Genomic DNA, 22,766 nt, shown 5'->3' with positions numbered 1-22,766 from the left:
CATGGCAGCGATAGAAACTAATGGAACAGAAGCGTCAAATTCAGTGAGGGCAGTATGAAAAAGCAGACTTTTCCATGAGGCTCCGGGATAGACACCTGTCTGCAGGCATTGTCGTGCTGTTTGCAAACTGCCTTGCTTCTCGGTGTTCAGGAGTTGTATTAGCTGTAGGTGCAGACACTGCAGCACAGACAGCGTGCCGTGTTGTTTTTTGGTGAGTTTAATTAGCTGTAGGTGCAGACACTGCAGCACAGACAGCGTGCCGTGTTGTTTTTTGGTGAGTTTAATTAGCTGTAGGTGCAGGCATTGCAGCACAGACAGCGTGCCGTGTTGTTTCTTTGTGAGTTTAATTAGCTGTAGGTGCAGGCATTGCAGCACAGGCAGCATGCCGTGTTGTTTCTTTGTGAGTTTAAATAGCTGTAGGTGCAGGCATTGCAGCACAGGCAGCGTGCTGTGTTGTTTCTTGGTGAGTTTAATTAGCTGTAGGTGCAGACACTGCAGCACAGGCAGCGTGCCGTGTTGTTTCTTGGTGAGTTTAATTAGCTGTAGGTGCAGACACTGCAGCACAGACAGCGTGCCGTGTTGTTTCTTGGTGAGTTTAATTAGCTGTAGGTGCAGACACTGCAGCACAGACAGCGTGCCGTGTTGTTTCTTGGTGAGTTTAATTAGCTGTAGGTGCAGGCATTGCAGCACAGGCAGCGTGCCGTGTTGTTTCTTGGTGAGTTTAAATAGCTGTAGGTGCAGGCATTGCAGCACAGGCAGCGTGCCGTGTTGTTTCTTGGTGAGTTTAAATAGCTGTAGGTGCAGACATTGCAGCACAGGCAGCGTGCCGTGTTGTTTCTTTGTGAGTTTAATTAGCTGTAGGTGCAGACATTGCAGCACAGGCAGCGTGTCGTGTTGTTTCTTTGTGAGTTTAATTAGCTGTAGGTGCAGGCATTGCAGCACAGACAGCGTGCCGTGTTGTTTCTTGGTGAGTTTAAATAGCTGTAGGTGCAGGCATTGCAGCACAGGCAGCGTGCCGTGTTGTTTCTTGGTGAGTTTAATTAGCTGTAGGTGCAGACATTGCAGCACAGACAGCGTGCCGTGTTGTTTCTTGGTGAGTTTAATTAGCTGTAGGTGCAGGCATTGCAGCACAGGCAGCGTGCCGTGTTGTTTCTTGGTGAGTTTAATTAGCTGTAGGTGCAGACATTGCAGCACAGGCAGCGTGCCGTGTTGTTTCTTGGTGAGTTTAATTAGCTGTAGGTGCAGACACTGCAGCACAGACAGCGTGCCGTGTTGTTTCTTGGTGAGTTTAATTAGCTGTAGGTGCAGGCATTGCAGCACAGGCAGCGTGCCGTGTTGTTTCTTGGTGAGTTTAATTAGCTGTAGGTGTAGACATTGCAGCACAGACAGCGTGCCGTGTTGTTTCTTGGTGAGTTTAATTAGCTGTAGGTGCAGGCATTGCAGCACAGACAGCGTGCCGTGTTGTTTCTTGGTGAGTTTAATTAGCTGTAGGTGCAGACATTGCAGCACAGGCAGCGTGCCGTGTTGTTTCTTGGTGAGTTTAAATAGCTGTAGGTGCAGACATTGCAGCACAGACAGCGTGCCGTGTTGTTTCTTGGTGAGTTTAAATAGCTGTAGGTGCAGACATTGCAGCACAGACAGCGTGCCGTGTTGTTTCTTGGTGAGTTTAAATAGCTGTAGGTGCAGGCATTGCAGCACAGGCAGCGTGCCGTGTTGTTTCTTGGTGAGTTTAATTAGCTGTAGGTGCAGGCATTGCAGCACAGGCAGCGTGCCGTGTTGTTTCTTGGTGAGTTTAATTAGCTGTAGGTGCAGACACTGCAGCACAGGCAGTGTGCCGTGTTGTTTCTTGGTGAGTTTAAATAGCTGTAGGTGTAGACATTGCAGCACAGGCAGCGTGTCGTGTTGTTTCTTGGTGAGTTTAAATAGCTGTAGGTGTAGACATTGCAGCACAGACAGCGTGCCGTGTTGTTTCTTGGTGAGTTTAATTAGCTGTAGGTGCAGGCATTGCAGCACAGGCAGCGTGCCGTGTTGTTTCTTGGTGAGTTTAATTAGCTGTAGGTGCAGGCATTGCAGCACAGGCAGCGTGCCGTGTTGTTTCTTGGTGAGTTTAATTAGCTGTAGGTGCAGGCATTGCAGCACAGGCAGCGTGCCGTGTTGTTTCTTGGTGAGTTTAATTAGCTGTAGGTGCAGGCATTGCAGCACAGGCAGCGTGCCGTGTTGTTTCTTGGTGAGTTTAATTAGCTGTAGGTGCAGACATTACGGCACTTGTAGAAATGCCATCAGTTAGCGTTATCGGCTCTGGTGAAGATGAGTGCAGGTTTTCCGTGAGGTACGTGATGTGTGTAGGTAAAAGTCCGTAACAAGGAATTGTAAATAGCGAGTGTGAGAGTGAATCGCCGTGTAGGGAATGTTCAATAAATAATGTATAAGTGAATTTGTAAGCGTAGTTGGCACGCGAAAACGAAGCCACAAATGAGTGAAGCGTAAGGCTGGAAGTTGTTGGAGGGTGTTATTGTTAGTCGCGATTGAAGCAATTATCAAGAGTGTGTGAGCGGTGGTGTGTGCACATCTATAATTACGTGAACGTGAGTGTGTACATGTGCATGCGTTTTGTCTGCTTACCAGGCGATGTAGACTTGACGTATGTGTCACACGTAGGCTTTCGCAACCAATTTTATTCATAATATAACCCAAAAAACCTTTATTATGAATGTATTAAAATTGTAAATGTTGTGGATTTACTCTCCAACACACCGGTGGGTTGAAGTAGTATACTAAGCTATACACTACGCTATACACTACACTTTACACTATACTAGTAACTAATTGGCGCGTTGTTTACTTGACAAACCTCACTGGCTGTGTCGGGTGGTGGAGGGTGACGACACATTTATACTTAAATATCGATTTAAAGCTTTCATGACTGCAGGGATTCATCTTATTGGTTCTTTCGGTAAAGTCACGTAGAAGGGAAATAATAAAATAATACAAATTAAACATAATAAAAAAATTCTCACTACGTTTCGGCCACAACGCAAGCAGCCGTCCTCAGGTGAAGACCAGGTCTGTCCGGGAGTCTGAATGAAACACCACCACGCGATCTACCCCAAAAACCTTTATTGTGAATCGATGTATGTAGTCGTAGCTTTTGCGTAGCGTCCGTGTTGTTTAGAAGGAGGTAGGTGGTGCTGGTACGTAGACGTTTTAGAAGAGTAGATGTATTGTGTGAATATTGCAGTGTGTGTGTTGGAGGTGAGCTGTGCACGTGCAGGTATCGCAGTAAACGGCGGTAGTGGGTGAATTTGGTGGGATAAACGCGGGCCTGATAATAGCGGAGGATAACGTGCAGCGGCATGGGGGAAAGGGGGGGGGAGGTGTAGTGTGCAGGTGTTTCAGGTGTTGCAGGTGAGCCGGGAAGGTAAAACACACTCACTCATCCGTGAGTATGCACGGAAACTTTGAGGTGTGTAGGCTTCATGGTTTTGGTACAATTTGGTTCACACACACACATACACACACGCAAAGTCTGCTTTATAGAGATTGCTGAAAATCGTTTTTGTTCTTCCAGAATGTCATGAGCATGTACAAGGACGTGTGCTACTACATGCACTACGCGCTGGCTGCGTATGGGTGGCCCATGTACCTCATCAGGAAGCCGGCCTGCGGACTCTGCAAGCTTATGGCCAACTTTTCGTGAGTACTGCGCTTCGCTGGCGCCAGCGTTGGCCCCTTGCCGTGCTCTCGCGTTGCACCGAAGGCTCATGGTAGCACCCGGCGTAGTGGCATCACTCAGAATACGCTTCGGGACGCCAAAGGGGTCTCGCACTGTTACAGCAGTTGGGGAGCACAGGTGGTGGGCAGGTGGGGCACGTAGACACAGGTGGTGGGCAAGTGGGGCATCTCAGTCAGTCATCCCAAAACACCCGGCTCCTTCCCCGTGACCTCAAAGCGCCCCCTACCCTGACGCAAGAGCCGCGGTGACATCGCCTCAGCTCGGTGGCGAAGGGCAGCAGCGGCAGCAAGCTGTTGGTGTTGTTGTCGCTGCGCCGTGTAAACCGTGTCAGGTGCTGCTGCCTGGGCTACTGCGTGCGGAGGCACCGATTCTCTCCCAGCCTCACGGTGCAGGACGACAACTGCTGCCAGTGCAACGTGGCCGCGATCCGCCGCCACTTCCTGGACGAGGGCCTCTCGGGGGTGGAGATTGTCTTCGCCTCCATCCACGACGCGGTGAGAGCTTCGCACGGCCCGTGCGCGAGCCTCGTACGCACGCGTGTTGAACTTTTTTCGCACCGCATGAAGACGACCACGCTAATCGGGGGGGGGGGAAGGATGACAAACTAAACACTAAAAAGCAGTTCGAAAAAAATGAGTTTTCAATCTAGATTTTACAAAGCATAGCTCTAGCGGGCTTGCTAATATCGCAAGGAAGAGCATTCCAGACGGCCGCAGAAGCGGTCCGGTAGTCTAAGATCAGCATGCAAGTAGCTTTGCCTTTCATTTGGCTATGTTGAAGTGCAACATTTGCATATTTCATCCACAGATTTGATCTACATATGGAAAGTTGAACGTGTTATTTTCACGTCTTTTCTATTGCGAGTTGTATCAAATGCATTGTATTATAGTGTTTGTATGTACGTATGTATGTATGTTGAACTTTTTTGGCACCATACGTAGCCAACCGCGCTAATCGGAGGTGTGGGGGGGAAGGATTGCAAACTAAACACAAAAAATCAGCTCGAAAGAAATTAGTTTTCAATTCGATTTAAACGTGCATAGCTCCAGTGGGCTTCCTAATATCGGAAGGAAGAGCGTTCCAGACGGCCGCAGAAGCGCATCTGAAAGCACAGCGCGATGCGGTAACCGTCTTTGCAGAGATGTATGTTGAACTTCTTTCGCACTGTACGTAGCCAACCGTGCTAATCTGATCCTCGCCCGCACGGATGTGTTCAACGCGAGTTGACGCGGCGCACTCTTGCCGACGAGGCTGTCGTACCGTGGCTCTTTGAGTTCTTCACCGGGTGAAACACGCCAGCGTGAGTCCGTTGCTCTATCGTTGCTTTCCCTGGACAACGGGATGTCGTCGGTCGACGGGTACACGATGCTTTTGGGGCGTCATCTCTCGCTTGACAAGAGTGGCTCGCGTGGAAGCTGCCATTATCCACTCCAGGAAATAAGCCAAAGCTGAGGTCGAATCATTTCGTTCGCTCTGCCCGTCAGTCTGTCTGACTTGGCGTCACGAAGATGAGTCGGTATGAATAAAATTTCAGCGCAAAGTTTTTTGTTGCTTTTTTGGGACCTGCCCTGTAGAATTCCGGCCTAAATTGATCGAAGGTTCGACAAAAACCTGGTGATAGATAAAAAATAAAAACACCCCAACGCTAAAATGGGCTGAGCCACTGCCCAAGGCGTTGCGTGCCGTGCGTGCGTTGCATCCCCGGACGCCGTCTCGCGTCTTCGCGCGTCACGCGCCCCGTCCGACGTCGCCTCGTTGCGCCGGCTCGGACGTTATCGTTATTGGCCGCTTGATCGTAAGCGCTCCCGAGGTCCAACACACTTCTTGGAATCCGTGCAATGGGCGAGGTTCACCTTCATCGTCGCTCTTTCAAACGTCTTTCTGGCAGGCCAGTGCACAACGTTGTCATTCGTTTTTCACGGGCTTGCCATTCACGACAGTGGGTATTTGCGAGGGTGTCTGAAATCTGTTGATTTGTTTCCACTGCACCCGTTGTTAATCATTTGAAAGCAATTCTGATTTCAGCCGCGTAAGGGAGGTCTGAGTGCCACGAATTTCCATTCACACTGCACCTCGTCCAGAGCAACCGCCAAGCGCGTATTGCCACTCGGTACAAAGAGAGGCAGCAGGTTAACCCCCTCCGCCTTAAGATCTTGGATTATATAATAAATAATGAAATCCAGAGACACTGTGAGGGGAGGATAACGGGGTAGGTAAATACAGGAGGGATTAATGGTTATTTTTAGACGTACAGGCTCGTTGAGCTATGACAGCCAAAGCACTGGTCTTCTTCACTTAATATTGATTGCGCGTCCTGTGTTTATATATATGTAGTGACATAGGCCGTCACTACTGTGTCGGCCCGTACGAGGGCTGGGGGCCCCAAGGGGTGCCTGGGGGTCACGTGGTGGAGGGTCCCAGACCTTCCCAGAGGTGGGGGAAGGGAGGCGTGGCCTAGGAAGGGAGGCGTGGCCTGGGAAGGGAGGCGTGGCCTGGGAAGGGGATATAAGCGGGGTGTGGATGCAGAGCGGGGCTGTTGAACTCCGAAGTGAAGACGACATCATCGGTCCTCAAGTCCCGGGTCGTCGTCCTGGACCAGGCAGCCCGCAGCCTGCCTGGTCCACTCTGTGTCGTGTTTCAGAGTGTTAGTGAGTTGAGGAAGGTGGTCACCACCTCATGTACAGTGTTATATTACTTACCGTTTAATACATAGTGTTGCCTCCAAGCTGTGTGTTTGTGCACCTAATTCGAAGCCACTACATATATATATACACTGAGTTGTCTATGGCTGGTCTGCGCTGTCCCATAAACCACGCTCACTCTATGCTTGGCTTCAGCAATTACAGCGTGCGGCTTGTGAATACACGTGTTCCCGTGATTTGGTTGAAATGGGAAATGCAAATCTGTCCGACGAACAAAATCGTACTTGCGCCTTTAGAGCACGGGTGGAATTTAGGATTTCCTGTTCGTGAACGGAGCAGATCGATGAACTCGTTGTCCAAAATGGTTTTTTTTTATGACGGGAATAATCGTGGTAGTATTTTTCTTTCAAAGGAATTTACTTCAAATTGAATTCCACAAATTTGACTCGTTATTTTTCAAAGAGCTTTTTGCACGTCGGAGAAGAGCAGAGTGCCCGGAGAAAACGCACGCACACACGAGGGGCTTACGCCTTCTCATTTTGTTTTCTTTCCAGTTTATTTCGAACCGTAGGGCCGTTATTAATCTGTTTTGTTTTGCAGCTGAAAGTTATTTTCGCGGCCTAGAAAAATCCGAAACCCACTTCAACAAATTCCGCGCTCGGCTTCTTGCTGGGAATTTGAACCCTTCACCATTCCGAGCGGTGGTGTAGCGGTTAGCGCTCCGCTGCGCTACGAACCTGGTGACCCGAGTTCAATTCCCGCTCACGGCCAACACCCAGTGACGATTATCTGAACCGGTCCTGGGCCTCCCCCAGAACAACTCAGCCTCAAATGAGTACCTGGTGCGATGTGTAAACATCGCTACTGGGAAGACAAAGGCGGCCGGGCGTGGTGTTGGCCACCCACCCCCCTCGTATGCCGTGCTGGCCTGCATAGATGCTCGCTAACAGCACTTGCCCCTACAGTCTGTTAAGGCTATACGGGGGATCTTTGTCTTTGTGCGTGGGTGTAGTGGGGAGTGGTTTGTTCAACCAGTCTACACAACAAAGACTCATTCCTGGCAGCGGTTTCAGCCTCACCACCTCTACATAACAAAAGGCTCAGTCCCATTTACACGCACCTTTACATCAGCTGCACCTTAACAACTCTTTTCAACCAGTCTACACAACAGAGGCTCATTCCTAACAACGTGCTTCAGCCGCACCGAACCTCACAATAATAATATCCAGGGCCTACCTTGGCTCCTCCCACCCTCAACCAGTATATATATGTAGTGGCGATACGCGCTGGGGTAGCGATCAGGTGCCAGCGCGTCGGGATTGGATGTGTGTGTGGTGACGCGCGCTGGCGGTGAGGGATCAGGGGTCAGCGCGGGATCGTGTGTTGTGTGGTGCTGATTGGCTGGGTGCCGGTGACGCGCTGGTGTGGGAGTGATCGGGTGGCAGCGCGGCGTGATTGGGTGATGAGTGGAAACACGCGCTGGGGGAAAGCGGATCGTAGAGATAGCGCGTCGTGATTGGTTCACTAAGGAGCGATGCTCGCATCGAGGTCCGCATCCGCTCCGTCTCCCGGGAGGAGGGACTATATAAGGTGATGCGCACAGGCGCACGGGGAGAGTGTATCCAGCGAAGACTGAAGACGGAGAGGAAGAGACAGGGCCCTGCGGTACCCAGTCCCGCTGTCCTGTGAGGACCCGGACTCGGTGTAACCCAGAGGCGGAGTGTAGGGGGAGCATGCAGTGTCAGCATGCGGAGTGTGTAGCCAGAGAGCTAGAGTCTACACGAGACGAGTGACGTGTGTAGCCAGAGAGCTAGAGTCTACACGAGACGAGTGATGTGTGTAGCCAGAGAGCTAGAGTCTACACGAGACGAGTGATGTGTGTAGCCAGAGAGCTAGAGTCTACACGAGACGAGTGACGTGTGTAGCCAGAGAGCTAGAGTCTACACGAGACGAGTGACGTGTGTAGCCAGAGAGCTAGAGTCTACACGAGACGAGTGACGTGTGTAGCCAGAGAGCTAGAGTCTACACGAGACGAGTGACGTGTGTAGCCAGAGAGCTAGAGTCTACACGAGACGAGTGATGTGTGTAGCCAGAGAGCTAGAGTCTACACGAGACGAGTGATGTGTGTAGCCAGAGAGCTAGAGTCTACACGAGACGAGTGACGTGTGTAGCCAGAGAGCTAGAGTCTACACGAGACGAGTGATGTGTGTAGCCAGAGAGCTAGAGTCTACACGAGACGAGTGACGTGTGTAGCCAGAGAGCTAGAGTCTACACGAGACGAGTGATGTGTGTAGCCAGAGAGCTAGAGTCTACACGAGACGAGTGATGTGTGTAGCCAGAGAGCTAGAGTCTACACGAGACGAGTGACGTGTGTAGCCAGAGAGCTAGAGTCTACACGAGACGAGTGATGTGTGTAGCCAGAGAGCTAGAGTCTACACGAGACGAGTGATGTGTGTAGCCAGAGAGCTAGAGTCTACACGAGACGAGTGACGTGTGTAGCCAGAGAGCTAGAGTCTACACGAGACGAGTGATGTGTGTAGCCAGAGAGCTAGAGTCTACACGAGACGAGTGATGTGTGTAGCCAGAGAGCTAGAGTCTACACGAGACGAGTGATGTGTGTAGCCAGAGAGCTAGAGTCTACACGAGACGAGTGGAGTGTGTAGCCAGAGAGCTAGAGTCTACACGAGACGAGTGACGTGTGTAGCCAGAGAGCTAGAGTCTACACGAGACGAGTGACGTGTGTAGCCAGAGAGCTAGAGTCTACACGAGACGAGTGACGTGTGTAGCCAGAGAGCTAGAGTCTACACGAGACGAGTGACGTGTGTAGCCAGAGAGCTAGAGTCTACACGAGACGAGTGACGTGTGTAGCCAGAGAGCTAGAGTCTACACGAGACGAGTGATGTGTGTAGCCAGAGAGCTAGAGTCTACACGAGACGAGTGGAGTGTGTAGCCAGAGGCATAGGGTCTACACGAGACGAGTGATGTGTGTAGCCAGAGAGCTAGAGTCTACACGAGACGAGTGACGTGTGTAGCCAGAGAGCTAGAGTCTACACGAGACGAGTGACGTGTGTAGCCAGAGAGCTAGAGTCTACACGAGACGAGTGATGTGTGTAGCCAGAGAGCTAGAGTCTACACGAGACGAGTGGAGTGTGTAGCCAGAGGCATAGGGTCTACACGAGACGAGTGATGTGTGTAGCCAGAGAGCTAGAGTCTACACGAGACGAGTGATGTGTGTAGCCAGAGAGCTAGAGTCTACACGAGACGAGTGACGTGTGTAGCCAGAGAGCTAGAGTCTACACGAGACGAGTGACGTGTGTAGCCAGAGAGCTGGAGTCTACACGAGACGAGTGGAGTGTGTAGCCAGAGAGCTAGAGTCTACACGAGACGAGTGATGTGTGTAGCCAGAGAGCTAGAGTCTACACGAGACGAGTGACGTGTGTAGCCAGAGAGCTAGAGTCTACACGAGACGAGTGATGTGTGTAGCCAGAGAGCTAGAGTCTACACGAGACGAGTGATGTGTGTAGCCAGAGAGCTAGAGTCTACACGAGACGAGTGGAGTGTGTAGCCAGAGGCATAGGGTCTACACGAGACGAGTGATGTGTGTAGCCAGAGAGCTAGAGTCTACACGAGACGAGTGGAGTGTGTAGCCAGAGGCATAGGGTCTACACGAGACGAGTGATGTGTGTAGCCAGAGGCCTAGAGTCTACACGAGTTAAGTACAGAGTGTAGCCAGGGAGAGAGAGTCTACACGAGTTAAGTAAAGTGGGTTGTCGGAAGAATATAGACCACACGTTGTATTGTGACAAGTCAAGATTTAATAAAAAGTGTGTTACCCGTCAAGAAGTTTCCTGCCGTCATTTCCGATACTTCATATACAAGGACTGTTTTCTTGGAATTTCTCTTACTTGAAGACGGAGGCTTGTGTTGCCTCCGAAACGTCGTGATTTTTATTTTATTTTTATTTAACTTTTATTAATTAAAAATTTTTACCTACGTGACTTTACCGGAAAAAACCTAAGAATATAGTTTTAATAGTTTCAGGAATATACATACCAGATGATGTGCAGCACATGTACGAAGCTCCTTCCTGGATGGCTCCAGCCAATCACAAAGCGTAAGACAAAAAATACAAGTCTACAGCTACAAAGGACTTGCATTTTACATGAAAACGGTTTTTTTAATGTAATTAAAATTTTACATGAACATTTAAACAGCAGAAATTGGAACCCTCATCTCCGAAATTGGCTTTGAAGGTGAACGGCATAATGCCTATTTAAATCAGTGATGCTATCGCGTGTGGTTTTAACTAATTCATGATTATGTACTCGGCCACAATGCACGGGCTTGCACTTTCACGCGTGCGCGCGCGTGTGTGTGCGCGTGTGTCTAATTCGGCGGGGAGGGGTCGTGCAGCGGTTAGCAGCGGCCACCTGGGTTCAATTCCCGCTCACGGCGAGCGCCCGTGACGATTATCTGAACCGGTCAATGGCTTCCCCGACGTCGACTCAGCCTCAAATGGGTAACCGGTGCGGTGTGTAAACATCGCCGCGAGGGAGACAAAGGCGGCCGGGCGTGGTGCTGGCCACCCCCCACCCCCTTTGTGTTCCGTGCCAGCCTTAATAGGTGCTACTCGCTGAGAGCTCTTGCCTCCAACAGTCTGTTAAGGATACACGGGGGGCCTTTGTCTAATTAGGGAGCCGCGTGCAAAGCGCGCCGTGTTTCTGGGTGACGAGCAGAGACACGTAGGGGAGCGTGATGGAGCACAGCGGGGGAGCGGTGGTGCAGTGGTTAACGCACGGCGCCACGAACCCGGCATGCCCGAGCTTGACTCCCGCTCACAGCCAACTTCGGTGACGAATATCTGGGCCTCCCTGAGGTCGACTCGACCTGAAACGGGTGCCTGGTGCGGTGTATCAACATCAGGGCTCGCGACCGGCTGGGCATGGTGCTGGCCATGCCGCACGTCTGTGCGCCGTTTCCCGCTTTAACAGGTTGCTCGCGAACGCCACTCGTCCCAGCTGGTCTGCTCGGGGATATGCGTGGCGGCTCTCTCCGTTTGTATTTGGCGGAACACGGCGCCTGTTCGTCATCGGAGGCGAGGAGATGTCTTTTTAAATCCTTTATATTAAGTTCACTTGCTTGCTTGCTTGCGCGCTTACGACCGTGCAAATATTTCGGTCGTTTTTTAACCCACTTTCCGTGATCCAATCGAGTTGACATTTTGCACACAGACTCGTTGTGCGTGACAATTTATTTTCGTGAATTTTTTTTTCCAAAATTTTACACTTTTTAGGAAAAAATAAATTATATTTAATTACCAATTGCTTAATGGTGGCAGGCAATCATCTGACCCATAGGTGGCAGCCATCTCAAGCCAGAGGACGAGAGGACTCTAGCCGCCACGCATATAAAGGATTTATAGTGAAAAACTTTGTTATTACGGGTTAATTTTTTGGCAAACCCAAATATAAGCATTACCAAAGGTGCGCTGCTGCTGCTGCTGCAACCTGTTGTGTCACAGCCAGAGGTTAATAGTGCCCGTGTCATTATTTTTCTGTTGGAAACTACTGCGCTGTAATGTGAGCTTTTCATCACCGCTGTCGCTCTCGCCCCCCTACACGACTAAATGATTGTCCCGGGGGGGGGGGGGGGGGTTCACTCGCCGTTGTTATCCAGCCCGTGGACATGCAATGTCGTCGCCCCGTGTGTGTACAGCCAACTACGCGCGGTATCACGGTTGTTCAAAAGAGACAAATGAACGTGACGATTTCCCCCCCCCCACCCCCCATCTCTCTGAAAAACACATGGACCCATTTAAGCCGGTGCATGCACGCGCACCGCACACACACACGCACGGCGACTGAGATTTAACACTTAGCTTTCAGCCGTGAGAGTCTTAAGACTACCGCGGCACGGGGGAACCGAGCTTGAAGCGCGGACTGGATGTTGTTATCTTAGAGGTCGCGATGGAATAAAGATGAGATCGAGAAACCGAGCTTGAAGAGTGCACTAGATGTTGTTATCTTTGAGGTCGCGATGGAATAAAAGATGAGATCGGGAAAACCGAGTTTGAAGCGCGGACTAGATATTGTTATCTTTCAGGTCGCGATGGAATAAAGATGAGATCGGGGGGGGGGGAATCTTGAGCAACCAAATGGAAGAATAGCATTGGGAAATGGGGATGTGAGAGAGACAAATCATCAATCTCCTTTCTTTAGCCATGTGAGAGCCCGCTGGGTGTGTGTGTGTACGTTGAGCTTCTTTCGCGCCGTACGTAGCCGACCGTGGCACTCGTATTGTCTTGCAATTGGTGCCGTTCAACCAGTTGTGAACCCATTCAGATCTGTCATTGCTTGTGATTGATGACCTTTGTTTAGGTCCACCGAGACTCTTGGTCCATTCCATACAATGCATCGTTTAATGTCCTCCGCGTAATCTCGAGAGAGAGAGAGGCTTTTCAAGTGATTGGTATGATTTTTCTTTTTAGCCAGGTGATAGTCAAGAGTGATTGGCCTTTTTAGGTGTCATGAACAGGCAAGTAATGTGCATGTTTAATTTGCGGTAAATTTAAAAAGTAAAACATTTGGCTGCGGTACGTTAATATTTTGTGCGCGTCAAACCTACCCGTTGCAGGGCTGGGTGAGCAGATTGCGAGTTCGATTTTAGCATGACGGCAGGAAATCGTCGGGACAAATGTATGTTCGTATAACACGTGGGCTTTCGTGACCAATATTATCCGTAATAATTGGGATCCTATGATTGAATGCGCATTATAAATCCGGAGTATTTATTCATTATTATTATGAAGGTTTTTTTTGGACATCACCTTTAGAACGCGTCAGAAACAGTAGAGTTGTAGCGCCGTGTTTGTCGATGGGGCATTGCGTCGTTATACGTTGAATGGTCCGTTCTGGATGACCACAGCGGCACACTACTACTGGAGAGATGTTTTATGTTCCATTTGTGCATCAGGTATCCGCATCTGCCATGGATTGTGCGGATGCAGTTTAAGCCGCATCTTGTGACGTTGCCGACAAAGATGATTCTGGCTGATGTTGATGATTAAAGTGACAATGATTGATGGTCATGATGATGATGAAAAAGGCGCCGGAGTTCAGGGAATCGAACTCAGGGGGCTGCCTGATATTGATGATTAAAGTGACGATAATTGATGACGATATTGATAGTGATGAAAAACGGGCCCGAGTCGGCGAATCGAACTCAGAGAGGGGGGGCGGGGGGGTTGCCCCCTTCTCTGCGGCGAAGACCCCGGGGGCTATTGCCATGGCTGCCCGTCCCCTGACGCTGGATGCCCCCTTCGGTCCCGCGCGTGTTTCTTTGTGGCGGCCGCAGGTCTACGAGACGCCCTTCTACGTGGCCGTGGATCACGACAAGAAGCGCGTTGTCGTGAGTGTGCGGGGGACGCTCTCGCTCAAGGTGCGCCTCCGGTGACGAACAATTCGCTGCACGCGTACACGCGCGCGTCAAAATGACCGCCCTCACGGTTCTCATCTCCCTCGGTGTCGTACGTTGAACTTCTCTCGCACCGTACGTAGCCATCCGTGCTCATCGGAAGGTGCGTAGAAGGACAACAAACTAACCACACAACAAAAAAAGATAATTCCGCCACCGCCGTCAAACGGTTTACGTGGTGAGATATTCTCTATCGCGACCGCGTGGTTGTCGCTGAGGCCAGGTGGGCGCTGCGACATGTCACACGCAGTGTCACCGGGGCACGCGAAGCTTGAACCTGCCGTCGTTCCCGTAAATAGACGGCGTCTCTCCCGTCGAAACGCAGTGGACACAATGCACTGGCGGCGGAGTGGACGGTGCAAACGACGTGTCGATGCCAAGGGAGAATGATTCTGACCCTTAACTGCACGCGCTCGTATCGGTGTGTTACCCTTTGGTACGTTAGATCGAATCGGAACAGGAGGTGATTCGAGTGCTTGAGCATGACAAAGACACTTGGGTTGAATATTTCAAATTGGCCGTGATTTCAATTGGTGCATGCTCATGTACGCTCGTTTGTCAATCCACTGCTGGATGAGGGCCCCCTCCCTCCAACGCCGTGCAGGCCATGGGGGTGGGTTTACTTGACCATACTTCACCACGCTACTCACTGTGGTGTTTGCTGAAGTTTGGGAGCATAGAAGTACTGTACAACAGTGGATATTGCTTCACGGAAGTCTCTTGCCCACCGTACAATTAATCATTGTTGTTTTTCAATGCTATATTCTGTCGTATTGTTATATTTTTTATATATATTTGAAAAAATCATGCTGTATATGTGTTATCCACTACCCGGTCTCCACCTCCACGGCGCGACGCGTGGCTGTGTGCTTTGTCTCCTTCAGGATGCCCTCACGGACCTGACAGGCGACGCTGAACCCTTGCCGGTGGAAGGACATCCTGGCACGTGGCTCGGGCACAAGGTAGAGAGAGCTTTGCCGTTCATATCCAGTGCATCCCACGACAGGGTGAATTCTTCAGAGGGTGGCTGCAGCTGTTTTTTTTTATTTTTACCAAGTAATCCCCACCGAGATATTTAGCTCTTTTTCAGAAGTGACCTGGGCCACAAATGATAGCTCAACGAAGCGTGTGGACAATTATTGCAGCCATATACTCTTAAATGCTGATTCTAAATGTGGAGGGAAAAAAACAGAGGACCCGGAGAAAAATCCACGTGACCACGGGGAGAACATGCAAAATCCAAATCTTATACAGGTGTCAGAGTCTGGATCAAACCCACAACCTCCTGTATACAAGGTGAATGAGTTAACATCTCGCCAATGTGCTGCCCCAGGCCTTTCTCACAGCGAGAATGGCTTGGGTCAGGGGTCGGCAACCAAAATAACAAGATGAGACATTTTTTCGAATTCGGTCAATAAAACGCTCAATATTTCAAGAGCCGCAATGCCATGTGAGTGCGAGATGACGATCCTGAATAAATAACGTCACGAAGCAGTCGTTCAAGATATGTGGATAACGCTTTGGTTGTCTGGCCACATGGTAAAGATACACTTAATGCATTTCTAGATAATGTCAATTCGCAAAACCCAGCCATCCAGTTTACCATGGAAATGGAGGTGAATTGCACACTCCCATTCCTGGATATTTTGCTCGGACAGTGGCCAAAATGGTAAAATAACACACAGCGTTTACCGAAAGGAAACGCACACTGATGCCTATCGGAATGCAGATTCGCATCATCACCCTGCACAGAAATCCTCTCTCATCAAGACGCTCATGCATCGGGCTAAAACAGTGTCAGATGGTGAACGTCTGAGGACAGATGGGTCCAGAGATCAGAGAGAGGTGGATGGCTTCACTATTCTGGCAAATCACCCGATGATGCTGGATGTATTTACCAGCGAAACATCATACTCAAATTGAAAATGTCGTGGATTTACTCTCCAACACACCATTTTATTAATTTCCAAGTAATTGCAATTTTTACAAAAACTTCCCACGAAATGTCAACTATTGTACGAATTCTTTACATTTATTCCAAATTTTTATAGTAACCCTCGGTTTTCTGAGAAAAAATATGAGCCGCTGTTTTGTATCGGTGCAATGTGCTGCTGCGGCTTGCAGCTTTGGGAGCCTGTAGGTTCGCGCCGGCAAAGCTGGCCTTGTGGGTGAGATACCCACCGAGGGTTGTCGGGGTGCTGAGCCCACCACGGACACTACCTGGGGCTCGTGAGGCTCCAAATCCCAAAGAACCACGTTCTCAAGCAACTGTGCATGTGTCTGTGTGTACGTTTGTGTGTCTGTGGGCTCAGCCTGGTCACAAGTGACTGCATCGAAATAAAACCCAGACTGGATAACTTCGCCAGGTGTGAACGATTGGGGGGAGCGGTAGTGAAGTGGTTAGCGTGCTGCGCTATGATACTCGGTGACCCAAGTTCGATTCCCGCTCATGGCCAACGCCAGTGACGACTATCTGAGCCGGTCCTGGACCTCCCCTAGGTCGACTCAGCCTCAAACATCGCGAGACAAAGGCGGCCGGACGTGGTGCTGGCCACCCACCCCCCTTCGTGTGCCGTACCGGCCTCCATAGGTGCTCGCCAACAGCACTTGCCCCAACATTCTGTTACAGGCTATACAGGGGGATATTTGTCTTTGGGCTCAGCCTGGTCACAAATGACCGCATCGAAATGAAACGCAGACTGGATAACTTCGCCAGGTGTGAGCCGGTTGCTGGTCACGCGATCGAGGTGCGTTGAGCGATGAAAGCCGGTTGAATCGGTGGAACAAACAGTCTTGTCAATGCGCCGCCCCGTTGCACCAGTTCGAATGCAGGGCTTTACGCCGCGCCGCTGTGCTCTTAAGTCTGCGCCCGTGTTGCTGTGGCGAAGGCAGCGTCGGCGTGTGATCCCGTACCTCATGCATTGCCTGTGTTGTGTGTCGCCTGTCGCTCTTCAGGGAATGGTTTTCTCTGCCAAGTACGTTAAGAAGAAGCTTGAAGAGGAGATGATTCTATCCCAGGCCTTCGGACGAGACCTGGTCAGTGCAGGTTCTTGCGCTCGAAAGTGTTTTGTTCAACGCGTTGCACCGCCACGTCTCAATTTGCTTCAGCGCGAGCTAACACGGCCATGAACAGTAGTTTGCTCGATTTAAAACGAAACAAAACTATTTTTTATTTGACCAGGTAAGCAATTGGTGGATAGCCCAGCTGAAACTGAGTGACCGAACGACGAACACATGGATCGATCGTGTTGACTGCTGGGGATCAAACCCCCGGGTTTTCCCTCCACATGTAGCATCAACGCACGTTTCAAGTGTCTGGCTGATAACAATTTCCACGTGATGCTAAGCCACTTCGTTGGGCCACAATTTGTGGCCAGGCCGCTTCTGAAAAAAAGAGCTACACAGCTCGGCGGGCTATATAGCGTACCTGGTGTGTTAAAAAAAAAACGAGTTTAAAAAATTAACGAGTTTAAAAAATTAACGAGTTTAAAAATAACTGGCCCTGGGGTAGGCCACGGTCTACCCCAGGGGGATGGCGCCCGCCGGGGGTGACAAACGACGGCGTGGGTCGCCACGGGGAGGGAACGTGCAAGAGGAGGGGAGGGGGGGACGTCCACTCTGGAGAGTGACGACTTCGGATCGTTTGAGCAGGAGCCACACGGGTGGATCCGTTTCACCGCGAGGCGTGTGTGAGAGTTTGGCGAGGGCTTTGGTCGTGGGCGGGGGGAGTCTCTCACGATCTCACCAAAACAAACCCAATCACACCTCTACTGTGGATGATGTTGGTCACAAAAGCCTCACCTGTTAAACTCGCTCACGGCAGTCAGCGCATGCCTGTCAACCCCTTGTCAGTGCCCTGCCTTATTACAGACCAATTCAGACCTTATTGCTCACCCCGTGCCTCTAATAAATCTGAACGTTCGTCCTACAAAGTCCCATCACAAGGGAGAAACACAAACAGATAGACAATCACCACTACTACACTCACCACTTGTACATTCACCACTACATACCTGTCAACCCCGTATCAGTGCACTACCTTCTTACAGATCAATTCAGACCTCATTGGTCACCCTGTGCCCCTTATAAAACTTAACGTTCATCCTACAAAGTCCCACCATCACAAGGGAAAAACACAAAAATAAGACGAAAAATGTTGCCCGCAATGAAACGGCTGTACGCCATATGGACCTGAAAACTGAATTCCCCTGTATAAGACTACGGGGTAAACCGCATGGGTTGACAGGTATGGTAGTGGGGAGCGGTGGTGTCAAAGCGGTTAGCGTGCTGCGCTGCGCTACAAACCCGGCGACCCAAGTTCGATTCCCGCTCACGGCCACCAACACCAGCGACGATTATTTGAACCGGTCCTGGGCCTCCCTTAGGTCGACTCCAACCTCAAATGAGTGCCTAGTGCAGTGTGTAAAAATCATCGCCACTGGGAAGACAAAGGCAGTCGGGTGTGCGGCTGGCCACACACCCCCTGATGTACCATGCTGGCCTTCGTAGATGCTCGCTAATAGCACTTGCCTCAACAGTCCGTTAAGGCTATAACAGGGGATCTTTGTATTTGTCTTGGTAAGTATGTTGAACTTATTTCGCACCGTACGTAGCCAATCGTGCTCATCGGATGTGCGGGGGAAGGACAACAAACTAAACACAAAAAAGCAGTTCTAAAGAAACGAGTTTTCAATTTCGATTTAAAAGTGAACACAGCTCCAGTGTCTTCCTAAAATCAGAAAGGAGAGCAGTTCCAGACGGCCGCATCTGAAAGCGCGCGATGGGGTGACCGCTTTGGTTCGATGGCTGGCCGTGTTAACGACACAGCGATTCGTCGATTCAAATCTCCTCCCGCTCCCACGTTGCACACGCATAAAAGTCGCGTGCGTGGGAGTTGCGTAATTTGCAATTTATGTAAATGATATTTGAATGTTATGCTAATGTCACACTTAGGCTAATGGAGGGGACAAACCCCAGACAGAACGAACAAAAAATCGACACTAAGGAGATGGTAGGAATGTGACAAAAAAACTCCCATGGGTTTCTCGAATCGAAGCGTTGACCCCTAAGCCGTGACGGATCATCTAATCGCGGGGGCGACGAGTGACTTGTTAACGTGCCCTGGCGCGCTATCGCGTACAAATCACCGGTTTTAGTCGAATAAAAAAAAACAAGTGACTGCCGATGTACGCTTGCGAGTGTGCACGGTTGTTGCGGTGTATCAATTTAAACGAAACCGGGCGGGGGGGGGTGGGGAGCTCCCATAAATCACCGACGTTACCGCATTGCACCGCGTGCACGCCCACCGCTCGTCACGATGCTCGGCCACGCTCGTGTGGGTTCATACGGACTCCCGTGGCCCGTTGCGTAACGCAAGCCTTAAGTGATTCTTACCTCACGCGTGATGCCCCATCAGCCGTAAAGCAGTACTGTACCACGGGGGGGGGGGGGGGGGCGGAGAAAAGATCTGCTCAAGTTCTCCCCCTCTCTCACACCTGCGGTTTTATGGGAATGGCAAGATCGTAGGCAGATTTTGTATTCGGCAGAGGCTTTTTTGGAATTCATATGGACATCGAATAATTTTTTGTAGACCGGCTCGTTGGTGAGATTGAATGTCAAGTGTCAACTGACGTGTAGTTTTTGCTGGCATTCGCTGGGGGAAAAAATGGCAATCGCGATGGAAATTAACGAGGATTACTCCATTTTATGCCAAACGTCAGCACGACTCCTCCTCTCGAGCCAGGGAGTGTGGGAAAGTCTGCCTGCCAGAATATAAATTAGGCCCTCTTTAGTCGTACATGAACATTTTTTGTCAACAAAAGTCCAAACTTATGGTATATTGTTGTTTTGTTTGTGTACGTGTGTTGTTGTTGGCGTGGGGCTACGTGTGTGCGTGTGGCGAGCGGTAGTGTAGCGGTTAGCGTGTCGTGCTATGAACTCCGCCGACCCGAGTTCTAATCCCGCTTATGGCCGACACCGACGACAATTATCTGAACCGGTTCTGCGCCTCCCCTAGGTCGAATCAGCCTCAGACGAGTACCTGGTGCAGTGCGTAGTAAACATTGCCACTGGGGAGACAAAGGCGGCCCGGCGTGGTTACTGGTCACCCACCACCTCACGTGCCACATATGTGCTGATACTCGCTAAAACAGCACTTGCCCCAACAGTTTGTTAAAGGCTATCGGGCGGAGGGGAGGGTGGTATCTTTGTCTTTGTGTGTGTGTGTAATCACTCCGTCTTGCAGGGCCGAGGCACGAAGCACTACCACCTGGTCATCGTGGGCCACTCCCTCGGGGCGGGAACCGCTGCCATCTTGTCCTTCATGCTCCGCCCGCAGTACCCCACGCTCAAGTGCTACGCCTACTCTCCCCCGGGAGGACTTCTCAGGTGGCAACTCACAACACTGCGCACGAGACAAAGACAAAGATCACTCTCCCCCCACCCACCCCGTGTAGCCTTCACAGACTGTTGGGGCAAGTGCTGTTTAGCGAGTAGCTCGCGATGCGGTGACCCTCTTTGTTCGATGGGCAGCCAAAAGCTGCTGCTGCTGCTGCTGCGAGGATGACCAGAGTAGTGATGGTTTGTGCTCCTTGACGAGATCGGAAAAGTATTGCGGTTCATTTGTGGCGTGCACTTTGTGTGTAATGAGTGCGACACCAAGAGACCGCGGCCTCGAGCGATGAGGGCCGCTCTGCCCCTGGCGACGTGCGGGGATGCGCGTTGGGTGCGATGGGATGTGAACATCGGGAAGAGATGTGGACTGGTGGATACAATGTCCGTCGATTTCCGTAACATTTACAAACACGAGCAAAGCTGTTGGCAAACATTTTTCTCATCCCAAGGCCCTTCGCAATTATACTTTCGATTTAAAGCTTTCGTGACTGCAGGGATTCATCTTCTTGGTTCTTTCGGTAAAGTCACGTAGAAGGGAAGTAATAAAATAATACAAATAAAACATAATTTTATTTTATTATGTTTTATTTGTATTATTTTATTACTTCCCTTCTACGTGACTTTACCGAAAGAACCAAGAAGAATTATACTTTCCTTTCGAATTATATATATATTTTAAAATGCTTTCACAAATTACAATAAACGACAGTTGACAATGTGGAAAGGTATTGCGATGGAGCGAACACAGATGGAACTCCTGAGAAAGGTACCAAATACTGGAGAGAGAGAAAAAAAACCACGTGAAAAATCTGATAATTGGTTTTTTACCCTTCTATCTGGCAACAAAACTGACACCTTTTTACAAGGAGTCATGTTTGCATAAAACAAAAAAAACAAAAACAAAAAAAACAATTATCATATTTTTACTGGCAAATGAGGTTCCCATACAACGTGAAAAATCATTTAACTCGCAGCCAGCAAACACGGCGGCGGCAAGTGTTGCTGAAATCAACTTTCAGTGTAAAAATACCCCAAAACAACCGGAACGCTTTGGCAGTGCGCTTTAAAGGGTTCGAATGACCATGCTGCCAAGTGCCGACTGTCCTCACGTGAACCGAGTCTCTCAGTGGTGGCGGATCAGTGCTCTGAGCCACCCGGCCACCTCTGCCGCCCCCCTTTTGTTGTGAAGTGAGCTCTTGCAGGGCCGGCTGCTATGGTGATAGCCTGTAAGGAGCAACGTAAGTTGATGCCGGGAAAGTCGATCACGGTCTGAGCAAATACATATTTTTTTAGGTAATTGGTTGCCGCGGTGGCAAGATATTAACTACCTCGCCTGGTATGCAGGAGGTCGTGGTTTCGATCCCGACCCTGACGCCTGTATATTTGGAGTTTGCGTGTCTCTCTCTCCGTGGTGGCGTTTTTCTCTGGGACCTCCGGTTTTTCCCTCCACATTTCGAATCAACATCAGGCGTTGAGAGTACTTGGCTGCTTTAAATTTCCACGTGATGACGAGTCACTTCATTGAGCTATCATTTGTGGCGAGGTCGCTTCTGAAAAAGTGCTAGATAGCTCAGTGAGCCTTACCTGGTATGAAATAAAATAATTTTGTTTTATATTCTTGGTTCTTTTGGTAAAGTCACGTAGAAGGGAAACAATACAATCATAAAAATATAAAACAATTAATTTCTCACGACGTTTCGACTGCAACACAAGCAATTATCATCTTGCAGGGCTGGCAGGTGATGATGATTGCTTGTGTTGCAGTCGAAATGTCGTGAGAATTTTATTTTTTATATTTTTATTATTTTATTGTTTCCCTTCTACGTGACTTTACCGAAAGAACCAAGAATATGAATCCCTGCAGTCACGAAAGCTTTAAATCAAAATTTTCTCTTAGTTTAGATTCAATAATTATTTTACTTTCTTCGAGTTCGTCACCCACCGACATAGTCCGGTGCCGTCGGTGTGTGGGCACAGGGTCTCGCACGGTTGGTATTTGGCGCTGAAATTTTCGGCTGCGCACGGCTTCTCTAGCAGAGGCAACACCGGGGCCAGATTAGGCATCGTCTGACCTTTTGCCAGAGACGCAGTTATTCCTTTGATTTGACCCGTGGACACAATTAGTGGCGTAATTGCGGATAGAAGGGAAACGTACGAATGTACGTTGAACTTCTTTCGCACCGTACGTCGCCAACCGTGCCAATCGGAGGTGCGAGATAAAGAGGACACCCACCACCATCACGGAAATGGAGTTATGAGATGGTTTGACGTGCAGCCGTGAGATCGGAGTTTGGCATCACAGATCCATAAAGGATGATGATGGTAGACGGGCGTGCTGGTGCCTTCCTACAGCAGCGGATAAATCGAGGCTGATGATAAATCCGTGTTATGCTGGAGAGGCGTCCAGGGGAAGGGGTGTAAGTCACGCTGTGCAGTTTGGGGGGGGGCTCGTTTGGTTTGGGGGGAGGCATTGATTATTCAGTAGAAATACAAAACTTATTTTACCAGGCCATGCCCACTGAGCT

At 50.0% G+C, this 22,766-nt stretch overlaps 1 protein-coding gene across 2 annotated transcripts in view; it reads left to right on the top strand.

The window, feature by feature from the left end:
• Positions 1–22,766, top strand: part of DAGLA (diacylglycerol lipase alpha) — a 112,587-nt gene that overhangs the window by 58,694 nt on the left and 31,127 nt on the right. For both annotated transcript variants that reach the window (XM_078607352.1, XM_078607353.1), the window contains 6 exons: positions 3,569–3,693; positions 4,065–4,227; positions 13,729–13,812; positions 14,733–14,810; positions 16,804–16,884; positions 20,093–20,235. In XM_078607352.1, coding sequence (XP_078463478.1) covers positions 3,569–3,693; positions 4,065–4,227; positions 13,729–13,812; positions 14,733–14,810; positions 16,804–16,884; positions 20,093–20,235 — 674 coding nt within the window. The remainder of the gene's footprint in view (positions 1–3,568; positions 3,694–4,064; positions 4,228–13,728; positions 13,813–14,732; positions 14,811–16,803; positions 16,885–20,092; positions 20,236–22,766) is intronic.

The sequence above is a fragment of the Lampetra planeri genome, chromosome 27, assembly GCF_965212315.1.
Source record: "Lampetra planeri chromosome 27, kcLamPlan1.2.h2, whole genome shotgun sequence".
NCBI lineage: Eukaryota > Metazoa > Chordata > Hyperoartia > Petromyzontiformes > Petromyzontidae > Lampetra > Lampetra planeri.
The sequence above is the reverse complement of the archived record's forward strand: the minus strand, read 5'-3'. Positions and strand labels throughout refer to the sequence as shown.